Source organism: Emydura macquarii, unplaced genomic scaffold, assembly GCF_026122565.2.
Source record: "Emydura macquarii macquarii isolate MOO-44397 ecotype Brisbane River unplaced genomic scaffold, CSIRO-AGI_Emac_v2 contig_2506, whole genome shotgun sequence".
Lineage (NCBI taxonomy): Eukaryota > Metazoa > Chordata > Testudines > Chelidae > Emydura > Emydura macquarii.
Window position 1 is genome coordinate 221,693 of NW_027132643.1, and position 13,516 is coordinate 235,208.

The following is a 13,516-nucleotide window of genomic DNA, read 5'->3' on the forward strand; positions in this document are numbered from 1 at the left end:
GCTGTTTTGGAAGACAGGCTTTCAACAGACACAGGTTACTAGGATTAGTGCAACACTAACTGGGTGGAACTCTAAGGCCTGAGTTAGAGAAGGTCAGGACTGACCTTACAGGTCTTGCCTCATGAATCTAGATGTGGTGAAATAAAGTCATCCCTGTGTACTGCTTCTGACCCATTCGGATGCCTGGCATGAAGTCACTGACCGTCCAGGTTCACTTCCATCTTGTGCTGTTGGAGTGTGGGATTTTCATCAGAGCCTCAGACACTTAGAAAATGCTCTGCCACAGGCATCCTTCAGGGACTCTTTGATTTGTTCATTCCGGAGAGCATAGATGTAGGGGTTAAACAGCGGGGCCACCACACAATACATAAAGGCCACAATTTTGTCAAAGTCCCTCACATCCCGCTGAGCTGGTCGGATGAACCTGAAGATGGAGCTACTGTACAAAATCACAACCACCAGGAAGTGAGCAGAGCAGGTGGAAAAGGCTTTTTTCCTTCCCGTGGTGGATGGGATGCGCATGATAGTAGAGATGATACACCCATAGGAAATGATCGTGACTGTTAAAGTACCAAGTAAGAGAACTGTTGTTGAAACGAAGATCATGACCTCAAGATGTCCCGTGTCCATGCAGGAGAGTTGGAGCAATGCGGCTGTATCGCAGCAGAAGTGATTTATGATATTGGGGCCACAGAATGGTAACAGCACGACCATGAATGTTGGAGGAAAAATTAAAAGAAAACTCATCACCCAGCAGCTGAGCACTAACTGGAAGCAGACCCGGCCATTCATGATGGTGCCGTAACGCAAGGGATGGCAGATAGCCATGTAACGGTCAAAGGACATCACAGCCCCATGGCAAAACATACAGGCAGCCAGGACGAAGCCCAACAACATCTGAAGGAAACAACCAGGGAGGGAAATAGATTTTCTCTCTGTCAGGAGGCTGTAGAGAAACCGGGGCATGATGAGGGAGGTAAAGCAGATTTCTAAGACAGCGAAGTTCCTGAGGAAGAAGTACATGGGGGTTTGGAGGCGATGGTCCATCAGGGAGAGGGTGACAATAATGAGGTTTCCTATTAGGGTCAACAGGAAGAAACCTAATAGAACCACAAATAGGTGGATGTTTACGTGGTGGTCATCGGACAGTCCCAAGATAATGAATTCCACCACTGTGCTGCGGTTCTTCATTCTTGTTCAAAGAAAAATGAAAACTTGTCCAAAACAGAGCGGATAGTACCATAGAGACAGAACGCCTGGATGAAAATTCCGTAAATAAATAAAACAAATCTCTTCAATGGGGGTTTGGTGCCTAAGCAGACATGGGATCTGCCTGATTTGCAACCAGAAACAAACGCAGGATCTCAGAGGACAATGACTGATAGTTGCAGAGAGAGAGCGTGCACGAACTGGAGGGGAAGGAAGAATGAAAATGATTTATTTTAAAAATTCATAAGTTTCACCTCAATTTTCACACATTATAAATGCGAGAAGATACCAGTGTGAACATCTGTTCTGACCTCCTGCATAGAATAGACTGAGGAATTTCCCTAAATTAACTACTATTGGAACTGGAGCATAGCATTTAAAAAAAAAAAATCCAACCTTTGTTTTAATATTTCTAATGATGGAAAATTTACCACCAGGCTTGGGAAGTTGTTCCAAAGACTAAATACCCTCACTGTGAAAGCTTTGTTTGTTTGTTTTCTTCCGGGACATTGATAAAAATATTTAAAAGTACAGGGCCAAGAGCCAACCCCACCTGAAATCGGACACTACTGTTAAAGGGACAAGAGAGCTATGCTGCCACTGAAAATAACTTCATTGGTATTCACAGTCCCACAGAAGTGACTGAGACAAGCTCTTTTTTCCAGCCTGTATGCATAACTAGGTAGACGTTACAAATTAGTAAGGTTATTCCTTTGAGGCTCCTGTGTTCACTCCCTTCCCTCAGACACCTGCCAGTGCCACCTGCCTCCCCCTTTACTGAACAGAAGCATAGTTTGAATGGCTAAATTGTATTTCAGTTGGATCACCCCTTTTAGACCTTCAGGGGTCCAATCCAGACTTCTCCAAAGCCAATAGAGAGCTTTCCACAGGCTCAAATGGGGGTTGGATTTAGGCTGCTAAGATGCTGGTGCTCTTGCAGAGATACTTACAGAGTTGGAGACATGAAGTGTGAGGACACAAATATTCATCAGTGGGGATGGCTTCTCTTCGCATCACAAACAGAATGTGGGGAAACTCCCTGTCTTTTTTCAGACAGCATCCCGTGCGCCTCCCCAAACCCTTCCTCTTTCAACAGTTCTACTTTTTCAACAGTATTTCTCCAGGAGCTTGAGGGACTTTATTCCTCCAAGGTGCCCATTTTTGCAATAAACCATATCATTGATTACTTTAGGTTTGCAACGAAGAGTTGGGGACTTTTTGCAAAGGTTTTTGGCTCCGGAATACCACTTGATCAAGACAAAGAAAGAAATCTAGAATTTTCCTAATTAACTATATCCCGTAATGGGGATTCCTAGAATAATGGTAGTTGCATTTTTTCTCCTAAACTGAAAGGTAATCTCAAAGATTCATACCTTGTAAAAATCTACCAAGCCATTGCCTGCCTTCAAATCCATCTTCAAATCTCATCAATGCCCTGCAATCTATGAGGCACTAAAGAATGGCAGCCGTTGTATGTTACCTCAGTTTATCATAGGTTTCCCAGTCTTAAAACGTACTCCCCAAGCCCAAACTATTCTTTTTATCGCAGCCATATATTTGTCTCTCATTTTACATGAAGCCTGAACATTTTGGGGACGGATGCCCTCTTACTCTAACACAACGGAACTGGGATCTTAGACAATGGTTTCAACCACACACCACAAACTGATGCAATCAGAAACCCACAGAGCTCTTGAAAGCATCATCACTTTAAAACCACACCCCTGCCATCATACTCTGTGCATGCTCACTCAGACCCTGTGATAACGGAGACCTTAGAACTATACAGAACAAGAACCAAATGATCACACGGGTCCTGAACCTGCTGAACTAAGATGATCCGATTTAGGGCTGTCAATTTATGCCTCTCAGAATAACAGATTGCACGGGTAAACGCTGGTGATCACTGCCTGGATCACATAACCCCCTCCTGTTTCATTTCCTATATATAATAGTTGTAAGCCTCTGGTGCACTTGTCTGTAATTGCTAGCTGGGACCCTGAGACCAATTAGATAAACAACACTCTGAGAGCTCACATCTGATGTCTTCTTCTAAAAACAACATTATGTTTCACTCTTCCTCATGGGGAAGTCAAAGGGTTCTGTCACCTTTTCCCAGGTCACTAATTTTCATGGCGAGACATGGAAAAGAAACAGAAAACAGGCATAAAATCAGGTGCTCGTATGACTGAGGCCACTGCGGTAAGAACGCAACTCAGGAAACGTGTGTACAATTTCCACCTCTGCCACAGACCCTCTCCATGACCTTTGACAAGACCGTGAGGGTCAGATAGTACAAAGTATGTAGGCACCAGGTGGGATTTTTAAAGGCACGGAGGCAACTACCTCTCGTTGAAATCAATTAATTTTAGGTGACTTAGTGAAAATCCCATTTGACACCTAAGTATCTTCATTCAGACATAAGTCGATCTGACAACCTCACCCTAAAGAGATGGAGGAACAACTATTCTCCCCATTTCTGAGATGGGGAACTGAGAGACAGAGTGAGGAAGGTGGGATTTTTTAAAAGACTCAGTCATCCATCACCCACAGAACTTCAGTGTGACGTGGGGTTCAAACTAACTTCTCTGAGAGAGATTCTAGTTCTTAACCATAAGAACATCCTTCTCTGCTTTTACACTGGGGTGATCACATATAAAAGAACCCATCAAAGTAATGATAGCATAATTAATACAGCCCCTCAGCACAGACATTTTTGTCTCTTTCTGGATTCCTAGTCTCCAGAACGTCCTAACAACCAGAGGACCACTTGACCGTGGAATGCAGTTGAACTTATCCTAAAAGAATGAAGCATGTTGAGAACAGAAGTTTTATTGTTTTAACACACCACATCATACAATGTCATTTGTTTCCTTGCAAAACAACGGGAGTAAACCATGTTCCTCACATCAATACCTTGCACTTACGCCTTTATGCTGGAGATTTTCCGTTCTTTTCCCTCTTTTCAGTCACGTCTAAAGGGAATATTTTCTGAACAGGTACAAGGGTGATTCACAAAAACATCAGTTATGACTTCAAGTTGCATTGAAGGTGAATTTAAATTAAATGAGAAGAGTGAAATCCTGTCCCCATTGAAGTGACTAGAAAAATTCCCATTGATTTCATGTATTATTATTATCTATAATGTGTATTGCGGCAGTCATAGACCGCAATCTCCATTGTGCTAGGCACTGTACAAACTCAGACCAAAGACATGGTCCCAGCTCAAAAGAGTATACATGGTATAAGCCAAGAAACAACAGGTGAAAAAAGACGGGAGAATAAGGAAAGATTGAGATGATGTTGGTCAATGTTATGGACAGTGGTCTAAGCAAAACAGCTGTCCCAGTGTTGTCAAATTTGTTTGCTAGCTATCACAGCAAGGGAGAGTTTGATGGAGGTCAATGAGATATTTAGCAGGTGTTTACTGGGTGCTCTTTCATGTCATGAGGGGTTGCATGGAGGATCTTCTCTGAAAATGTAAAGTGGGTGATGTAGGCTGCCATCACCGGCCAATGAGAGGATGGAGTCAGTGTACAAATAGGATATGAGAGAGAACTGGAAGTTTGGAGATAAGCTGCCTCCCTGGTTTAACTGAACAAAAGTTGCTCATATTTGATGCAGTGTCAAACTTTGTGAAGGCAAACAAAGGGTCTGGTGAGATTGTCAACTGACAAGCTAAGAAAATGACCTTTGATGCAAGAAAGACCTCAGTGGAGCCAGGATTTTCCCCCCTCTTCCACTTGCACCTTTGAAAATATCGCTTTGCAAAATGAAAGAGGAAAGCAATCATTTGGCCAGGGTTCTCTCCTTTTTTATATGTTTACTGTTCAGTGGAAATGAATGTTGACCTCAATTTGAGTATCGTAGAGAATTACAAGAAAAACAGTACTATTACTACGAATTCATAAAGACAAAGCATAATATATAAATGTTACACACACGCAGACCAAGGCAGGGTATGACAAATGAGGTAACCAATTCAACAGGATATGCACAAATCTTAGCAAGTAAATAGCTGTTTCAGACTCTGCGAGGAGCCATTCATCTCTCGTGTGGGTTGAATATATAAAGAGCGTGTTTGTTCTATTGCTTTTACAGAGGAAGTGCCCTTAGCAGAGAAACAAGATGGGTGAGGTAATGTCCTTTACTGCACCAACTTCTTCTGGTAACAGAGCCAAGCTTTAGAGCAACAAACTGCTATTCTTCAGATGTGGGAGATCAGAAGAGCTCTGTGTTGATTGAAAGCTTCCCTCTCTTACCAAAAGAAGTTGGTGCCGTAAAAGACATTACCTCACCCACCTGGTCTCTCTAAAATCCAGGGACCAACTTGCCTACAACAACTTAGTAGAGAAATGCAGGACAAGATCCATTGACTGGACATTAAAGCCAGGCAAATTGAAATTAGAAATACAACTGGGTGAAATTTGTCAGATGAATAATTTACACTCTAAAAAATGCAGTGTCAGGTCAATGAAAAGCATTTGTGACTTCAATCTGAATAGTTTTAGCCAAAAAGAAAAAAAAAAAGATTGTAAAAAACTAATTTGAAAAATTCAAAACATTTTGTTTCAAGATTTTACAAAGGAAAAGTTCTTTTTTGCCTTTTCAAATGATATTTTGTCCCTAAATTAAGCTGGGTATTAAAAATATATTCTTTAGTTCAACCCAAACTAAAACTTGTCATTTATTAATTTTAGCAAGAATAATCCTGGAAAAATTCCTTTTTAGGAAGAAACAACCAAGTACACGGTACACTCTCCATCTCTTGAAGGCTTCCAATCAAGACTGGACTCCACTCTGGAAGATATGCTTTCATCGGACAATAGTTACTATGCTCAATACATAGCTAATTGGGTGGAATTCTAAGGCCTCTTTTATACAAAAGGTCAGACTTGATGATCTACCTGTCCAGTCCGGCCTTATATCATATGAATCTAGATATGAGGATAGAAATTCACTTCTGTGTACCACTCAGGACCCACCAAGTCCATTTGGAAGCCTGGCCTGAAGTCAATGACATCCATGTACGTGACACGCCTGTATCTTTGGAGTTCTGCATTTTCATGAGAGCCTCGAACACTTAGACAATACTCTGCCACAGGCATCCTTCAGAGCTTGTTTGACTTGTTCATTCCGGAGAGCGTAGATGTAGGGGTTTAACATCTGGGCCACCACAGAGAAGAAAAAGGCCACAAATTTGTCAAAGTCCCGTGCGCCCCGTTGACTCGGTCGGACGTACCTGAAGATGGAGCTACTGTACAATATCACAACCACCAGGAGGTGAGCAGAGCATGTGGAAAAGGCTTTTTTCCTTCCTGTGGTGGATGGGATGCACATGATAGTAGTGATGATACAACCGTAGGAAATGACAGTGACTGTGAAATTTCCAAGTATGAGAACAGAAGTTGAAACCAAGATCATGATCTCAATGTGTCCTGTGTCCATGCAGGAGAGTTGGAGCAATGCGGCTGTATCACAATAGAAGTGGTTAATGACATTGGGACCACAGAACGGCACCAGCACGGCCATAAATGCTGGGGGAAACATTATAAAAAAACTCATCACCCAGCAGCTCAGCACTAACTGGAAGCAGACCCGGCCATTCATGATGGTGCCATAATGCAATGGACGGCAGATAGCCATGTAGCGGTCAAAGGACATCATACCCACGTGGAAAAATATACAGCTTCCCAGGAGAAAGAACAATAACAACTGAAGAAAACAACCAGGGACAGAAATAGATTTTCTCTCTGTCAGGAGGCTGTAGAGAAATCTGGGCATGATGACAAAGCTGAAGCAGATTTCTAAGAGGGAGAAGTTCCTGAGGAAGAAATACATGGGGGATTGGAGGCGATGGTCCACGAAGGAGAGGGTGACAACGGTGATGTTACCCACCACAGTCAATAAGAAGACAGCTGATAGAACCACTAACAGGATGATGTTCACATGGTGGTCGTTGGAAAATCCCACAATGATGAATTCCACCAGCGTGGTGTGGTTCTTCATTCTTCACTCACCTTCAAAGAAAAAAATAAAATCATGTCAAAGTCAGATAGCCCAATAAAGACATACTGCTTGCAGGAAAATTCTGAAAATAAATAGAACTAATCTCTTCAACGGGAGTTGGGTGCCCAAAAGACTTGAGCACTATGAAAAAAACCTGACATAGCATCTAAAACCAAGCACAGGATTTCAGAGGAGAATGATTGATAGCTGGAGAGAGAGAAAGGAAGAATAAAAATAATTTATTCTAAAAATTCATCGGTTTTACCACAACTTTTCATCAGATAAAAGACCAGAGGGCACCAGTATGATCTTCTGTTCTGGCCTCCTATATAGAACAGAAGAAGGGACTTCCTTGAATTAACGAGATCACAGCTTTTCAAAAAACATCCAATCTTTGTTTTCAAATTTCTAGGGATGGAAAATCCACCACAAAGTTTGGAAAATTGTTCCAATAATTAAATATTGAAAGTTTTGTTTTTCTTTTCTTCCAGGTCATTGATAAAAATAATTTAAAAGGACCAGGCCAAGAACCAATTCCTGTGGGATCCCTCTAAAAACACCCACGTTCAACAGTGATTCCTTTTATACAATTCCAGTTTGAGGATTTTCAGTGAGACACACTTTAATCCCTTTAATATGTGCCACGCTAATTCTGTATCATTCTAGTTTGTTAATCACAGTGTTAAAAATCAAATTAAAAATAATACCCGCCTTTAAAAAGGGGAAACAAAGAGGACTGGGGGATTTATAGACCTGAGAGCCTAACCTCAGTACTTGGAAAGATACTGGAACAAATTATTAAACAATCAAGTTGTAAGCACCAAGAGGATAATAAGGTGTTAAATCTTAGCTAACATGAATGTCAAGAAAAATCACGCTAAACCCATTTAATTTCCTTCTTTTGCATGGTGACTGATCTGATGGATGATTGGGAATCTCTAGATGTAATATACCTTGTTTTTGGTAAGGTATTTGACACAGTCCCATATGGTATTCTCATAAGCCAACGGGGCAATGTGGTGTAGACAAAATTACTATAAGGTGGGTGCAAAACTAATTCAAAGATTGTACTCTAAGAGTAGCTATGAGTGGATCATTGTGAAAGGGGGGTGGTAAAGTCCCACAGGAATCTGTCCGGGGTCTGGTACAATTCAATATTTTCATTAATGACATGGCTAATGGAATGAAGAGTATTGCTTGTAAAATTTGCAGATGACATCAAGGTGGGAGAGGTTGCTAGCTCTATGGAGGGCAGGATTAGAAATCAGAACGCCCTTGACAAATTGGAGAACTAGTCTGAAATCAACAAGATGGAATTCAATACAGACAAGTGCACAGTATTATACTTAGGAGGAAAAATACCAAATGCATAGCTACGAAATGGGGACTAGCTGGCAAGGAGGTAGTACTGCTAAAGGGGATCTTGAGGTTATAGTGCATCACAAATACAAAGAAGTAAGCAATGTGACGCAGTTTTGAAAAAGGCTAATATCTGGGGATGTAGTGACAGGACTGTCGTATGTAGGACAAAGGAGGTAAGCGACTCCATACTGGAGAGACCTCAGCTGGAGTGGACTGTCCAAGTCTCTATTCCACGCTTACAGAAAGCTATGGACCAATTAGAGAGAATCCAAAGGAGAACAACAAAAATGAAGAAAGGTTTAGAAAACCTGTCCTACAAGAAAAGGCTAAAAAAACCTAGGCATCTTTAGTTCTAAGAAAAGAACCTGAGGGAAGAGCTACCTGTCTTCCAATATGTTATAAAGATAATGGTGATCAATTATTTTCAATGTAGAAGGTGGGGCACAAGTAATCCGCAGCAAAGGAGATTTAGATTAGTTATTAGGGAAAATTAGAATAGTTTAATTCTGTAATACGTTACTATGGGGGGTTGAGGAATCTCTATCATTGGAGGTTTTTAAGAATAGGTTAAATAAAACTCCTGTCAGGGGTGGTCTAAGTATACGTTGTCCTGCCTCACCACAGGGGGATGGAAAAGATGACCTCTCGAGTTCCCTTACAACCTATATTTCTATGATTCTCTGTCACTCTGTATCACATCAAAAGCCTTCTGGAAGTCTAATCATATTACATCACCATTATTAACTAAACCGGCTAGGTCATTAAACAAAAAGATACAGGGTTAGTTGAGCAGAGTTTATGTCCATGAGCCCATGCTAGCTGAAATCAATTCTGTTACCCTCCTGTATTTCTAGATCAATCAAGTCCCAGATCAGCTGCTCTAGAATTTTACGATGATCAACGTCAGGCACACAGGAGTTTATTTACCTGACTCATCCTGTTTTCTCCTGCTTCTCCACCAGACCTACAAGTGCATGGGGTGGTTCGGGCTTCAGGCTGACAAGATCTTGGATGTCAACTCTTCTGGCCCACCCCAATTATCGGTGACTCTGACACACACACACACACACACACACTCTCTCTCTCTCTCTCTCTCCCCCACTCCGAAATGAGAGACGACACCCAATAGTGCCAATGCATGTACTGGCTAACTTCCTGATAAAGGGAAGGCCGCATGATAGACCATTTTGCTGCCACTGAAAATAACTTCACTGGTTTTCAGTCCTATAGAAGTGAACGGGAGAAGCGTCTGTCCCTCTGCAAGCTATTGCTTTAAGCTGTCTGCAGATTCAGCCAGATATTGCATGACATGACACACTGGTTCCCAGTTAGGAAGAATTTTCTTTCCAAAACCTTGGTTTCATTCTCTTCCCGCACAAATATCCACCTCCCTTCTTACTGAATAAAAGCATGGTTTGAAGGGCTAAAATTTAAATCAGTCAGACCCGACAGCTCTGACCTACTGGGTCTGGTCCTAAAACAGTCAATAGAGTCCTAACGTGGGCTCAGTCAAGACAGCTAAAATGCTGGTGCTCATGGAGAGGTACTTACAGAGCTGGAGACAGGACAGTGAGGACACAAATATTCATCAGCCGGGACCGCTGCTCTCCGCCTCGCCAAGAGAACCTGGAGAAAATCCCTGTGTCTTTTCAGATCTGGGGCTGTGCACCTCTCTCAATCTTGTACCACAAAACAATAAATAATATTAACCACAAGGCTCTTCAAATCAACATCATTTAAAATCCCACCCCAGCAATCATCTTCTGTACATCCTCACTCAGACTCTGGGGTGATGGAGACCTTAGAAATATATGCAATGATCACACGTATCCTGCAGCTGCTGAATTAAGAGGCTTCAATTCTGCCCTGTCTATCTATCTATCTTTCTATGTAACTGATCATGGAGATAAACACGAGTGATCACAGCCTCTATGAAAAAATCCCTCTCCTCTCTGAGCTCATATATAATAGTTATAGTGTCTGGTATTCTTGTCCCTCAATTTTGGCTAGGACCCCTGAGACCAATTAGCTAATGAGCTTCGCTAACAACACTCGGAGTCCTCCCTTCTGATCCCTCCTTCTGAAATTTTGAGGAAAGCGTAGGATGATGTTATGTTTCTTTGTTCCGCAGGGAGAAGCCAAGGGCTTCTGCGGCTCCATTTGCCAACTCACTCATTTTCCCAGCAAGACAAGGAATGGCTACAGAATATTTGCATTGCTTCAGAGTGATGGAGATGATCCCCTTGGATCAAAAAGGCAGGAATGAAGAGAACCATGAACAGGAAGATATTTAAAAGATCATCATTGGTCAGACCCAAGAGAAGGAATTCTGCTACCATGGTGTGGTTCATGATATGTGGTTCGTCCTTAAGCGAATCAATTACAAACATGTCAAAACAAGAACTCAGACCTTAATAAGGACAGAGCAACTGAATGTAGAATATGTGAACACACAGAACAAACATCTACTCTGAGAGTTAGCTTCCTAACAACTGAAGGCACTTTGAAAAATCCTGCCAGGGCCACTAGACCCAAGCACACAACTTTCGGTGAAAGCAAAAGAACACAGGATGGGCAAGGAGAATAAAATCATTTCTTTTACAGTTTTTAGCACCCCACATCCACATTTTTAACCTGCTCTTTAATTGCATTATAGCAGTTCAGGCTTTCAGGAGGTGTTGGGTATGAATTCCTTCATTCCCCATCCAACAAAACCTTCACGGTGGCTATGTGTCCTACCACTCCACACCCTGAAAACAGACATGACATCCTACCATGCTGGAGAAGTACGATGTTTTTATCTTTCTTCTGAGATGATGGGTAGTAAGAGAGACAGCTATACTGACACTAAAAATAACTTCGATAACTTTGTTAGAACAACTTTATGACTTTGTTGTAAGACAACGTCCCATGGACATGAACAGGAGATGTTCATGTTCCTTGAGCTGTGTTTTTCCACACTGCTGTATCACTTCATGTTTGTTACAAATGTTGATGCTTTTCCTTGGCTTCACGCCTTTCCACCTTCCCCTTTACATTGAATAGGGACATGATTTGGAGGGCTACATTTTTAATCTTTCGGTTCAGCCATCTTAGACCTTCAGCCCGTGCTCCAGAGGATCTCAAAGTCAACGAAGAGGCTCTCTCACTGGCCCAAGTGGGCTTTCAGTTAGTGCTGCTGAGACTCTAATGGCCATGCAACGCTACTTATAGAGTGCGGGGACCCCACCACTGTGCCACCACGCAGCATTGACGCCTCCGAAGAATCCCAGTTCAGGACGAATGAGGAGGACTCTGTGGATGAGGATGAGGAGAGGAGGGTGCAGGAGAGTGGGGTGTCCATTCTCCCTGAGACCCAGGACCCGTCCGCTACCCCAGAGCAATCCAGCCACACAGAAGACAGCAGGACTGATCGAGATGCAAGGGAAGGCACATCTGAGTGCGTGGGGCAAATCTTTTTTTTTTTCTTTGGCGGCTATGTCCCCAGTCCAGCTTCTTAAAAGGACTTTGTGTTTTTGAGGGGAGGGTCTTACTGGATGGTGGCAAACTTCAGTGGAGGGTTATTCCCAGAACAGACTATTTATGTGCAGAGGTATGCATCAAGAATCCTCTGTAGAGATCTCAATGAAACTTTCATCTAGGTAAACTGTTAACCTCTGCAGAAGGTTCCTGGGGAGAGCAACCTTAATAGACCATTATTCTCTTGAGTGGATCAAAGGAGGCCTGGATTTTGCCCAATGTATGACTATTACTTCCATGAACAAATTCACAGATTTTAAGGTCAATAGGGATCAATGGGGTCATGTAATCTGATCCCTGGTATGTCACAGGCCAGGGGATTACACCCAGTTACCTCTGTATTGATCCTAATAACTGGTGTTTTAACTAAAGCATATCTCCCAGCAAGGAATCCAGTCTTGGTCCGAAGACTCCAAGAGATGGAGAATCTATCACTTCTCCTTGGTAGTTTGTTCCAACCTTAAATCACCTTCGCTACTAAAAAGACGTGGTTTATTTCCAGTTTGAATTTGATTGGTTTCTAACTTCCTACTTTTGTTCTTCAGTCTTTCTCTGTTAGATTAAAGATCCCTTTAGCACCTGGCATGTTCTTCCCATGACTGTCTTCAGTTCCTTTCTCAATCTTTGAGTTTCCCAAGGTCCGCGGTTTCAGGCATTTTTTGCAACCCTTGAATTTTTATTTTATTTTATTTTTTTTTAAACTGACAGTTTGGAACATTTCCAGGATCCTCTCAACACCTCTGTCCTCACAGCAATGATCCAGGATGTAAAAAGTGATGAGACACTAAAAATTAACCAACCGACAAAGTTTGCAAAGAAATTCACTGAATTCAGAAAAGGATTTTTTTTAAAGGGGTGAAAAGTTATTTTCAGTGTAGCCACTAGGAGGCATTCCAGGATAACAAAGGGAGCCAGGCAGCTTTTCTTTCTGGTTTCTTTTCTACCCACCCACCTTTAAAATATTTCACCTTTGTTTTATTCCAACCAGATTCCAGAAAGAATGGTAAAGAAAGGCCAGATTTTTAACGGTGTTTAGGTGCTTAGAGATGCAGATAAATACCTGGGGAGGTGATGGAATTTCCATCCTTACAGGTTTTTAAGGCCCGGTTTGACAAAGCCCTGGCTGGGATGATTTAGTTGGGGTTGGTCCTGCTTTGAGCAGGGGGTTGGACTAGATACCTCCCGGGATCCCTTCCAACCTAATCTTCTATGGTTCTATGATACCTAGAGGGATCACCTGTTTATTCCAAAAATGAAATAGAAAAGCATAAAGAATGGAGGTTGAAAACCAATGTTAAAATGTTGTTTAACTCTTATAACAGACCCCTTCATTCGGTGGAGTTCTGAAACGGGCTGATGTTTGGTTTTGAAAACGTTCCTGTGAATAATTAGGCTTGGTCTACCCTGGCACTTTGAG

General features: G+C 42.1%; 2 protein-coding genes across 2 annotated transcripts; both read right to left on the reverse strand.

Annotated features, from left to right (window-relative positions):
- Window positions 1-249: 249 nt before the first annotated feature.
- LOC137163302 (olfactory receptor 6C75-like) lies at window positions 250-1,191 on the reverse strand. The gene has a single exon (XM_067563489.1). It carries the CDS (start codon window positions 1,189-1,191, stop codon window positions 250-252), a length of 942 nt encoding a protein of 313 aa, XP_067419590.1.
- Window positions 1,192-6,273: 5,082 nt separating this feature from the next.
- On the reverse strand, window positions 6,274-7,218 carry LOC137163303 (olfactory receptor 6C74-like). The gene has a single exon (XM_067563491.1). It carries the CDS (start codon window positions 7,216-7,218, stop codon window positions 6,274-6,276), a length of 945 nt encoding a protein of 314 aa, XP_067419592.1.
- Between the last annotated feature and the right edge of the window lie 6,298 nt (window positions 7,219-13,516).